The following is a 992-nucleotide window of genomic DNA, read 5'->3' on the forward strand; positions in this document are numbered from 1 at the left end:
TTTGATTTTCTTTAGATTTTAGATAAATAAGAAATAAAAACTACACAATAAATAATGAGAGGGTTTTTTTTCATATCCTTTTTATATTTTTAAGACCCGGCCCGAATAAACTTCGATTAAACGGACTAAATTCCCCCAATCTCCCACCCTGTACCCAGGCCGTACGATCAATAACAAACCAACGGCTGTGATCATCTCAGATCTTCTCCAGTTTTGCAGCCTTCACCACCGGATTCGCCTTCGCGATGGCTTCCTTCCCCATCGTCTTGAAATCGAAGGTGCACCCATGCTGCTCCGGGTACCTGTGGGTACCGCAGAACGTCGTTCCACAGCGGCACGTGAACCCCGTGAGACCCACGCGCCGCCTGCATGACCCGCACCTGTTCCGCGTCTGCGGGTTTACGACCGGATCAGAGACCGTCTTGGCGACAGTCAACTGATCGGAGGAAACGGAAGAAGGTGATGTGACTGGGAAGGAAGAAGAAGAAGAATATGTTTCCGGTTGCTGTGGCGGCTGAGATAGGCTCTTCTCGACGGCGGTCTTGGCCTTTGACATCTGTTGTTCCTTTAGGCAATGATCTTTGTAGCATTTGGAACAGAGATTGAGCGTGGTGGGACTCCCAAAGAACCCGCAGTTATTCGCACACAGCGTGTGATTGCTCGTTTCTTGCCAATTCTGTTCCTCGGCCATTTTCTTGTTTCCGATCAAAGTATTGGGCCAAAAACGATCCGAGAAGGTACCGTGAGCGATCGATTGAAAATTCAAATCAATCGCTCAATCACAGGAGATTAGCAGAACCTATGGTAAAGGAAACACAAAATCAAATCAAAATCCAAAACGAATAAGAGATATATGATTTAGAGGGAGAATTGAAAGAAGAAGAAGCCACCAGAATATCGTTGCAATTAGGGTGAACCCGGATGATCGTATTATGGGGGAGGTGGAAGAATGGGGAAGGAAAATATAGAATGGCGACGGTGAAGATGAAGGT

At 46.5% G+C, this 992-nt stretch overlaps 1 protein-coding gene across 1 annotated transcript; it reads right to left on the minus strand.

Moving 5' to 3' along the window:
• Positions 1 to 992, minus strand: LOC112527478 (zinc finger A20 and AN1 domain-containing stress-associated protein 4-like). The gene is made up of 2 exons (XM_025138160.1): positions 891 to 992; positions 1 to 799 (listed from the first exon to the last, which is right to left on the minus strand). The coding sequence occupies exon 2, from the start codon at positions 689 to 691 to the stop codon at positions 197 to 199; it is 495 nt and encodes a 164-aa protein (XP_024993928.1). The 5' UTR covers positions 692 to 799; positions 891 to 992; the 3' UTR covers positions 1 to 196.

This window comes from Cynara cardunculus (assembly GCF_001531365.2).
Source record: "Cynara cardunculus var. scolymus isolate 2C chromosome LG 1, CcrdV1, whole genome shotgun sequence".
Lineage (NCBI taxonomy): Eukaryota > Viridiplantae > Streptophyta > Magnoliopsida > Asterales > Asteraceae > Cynara > Cynara cardunculus.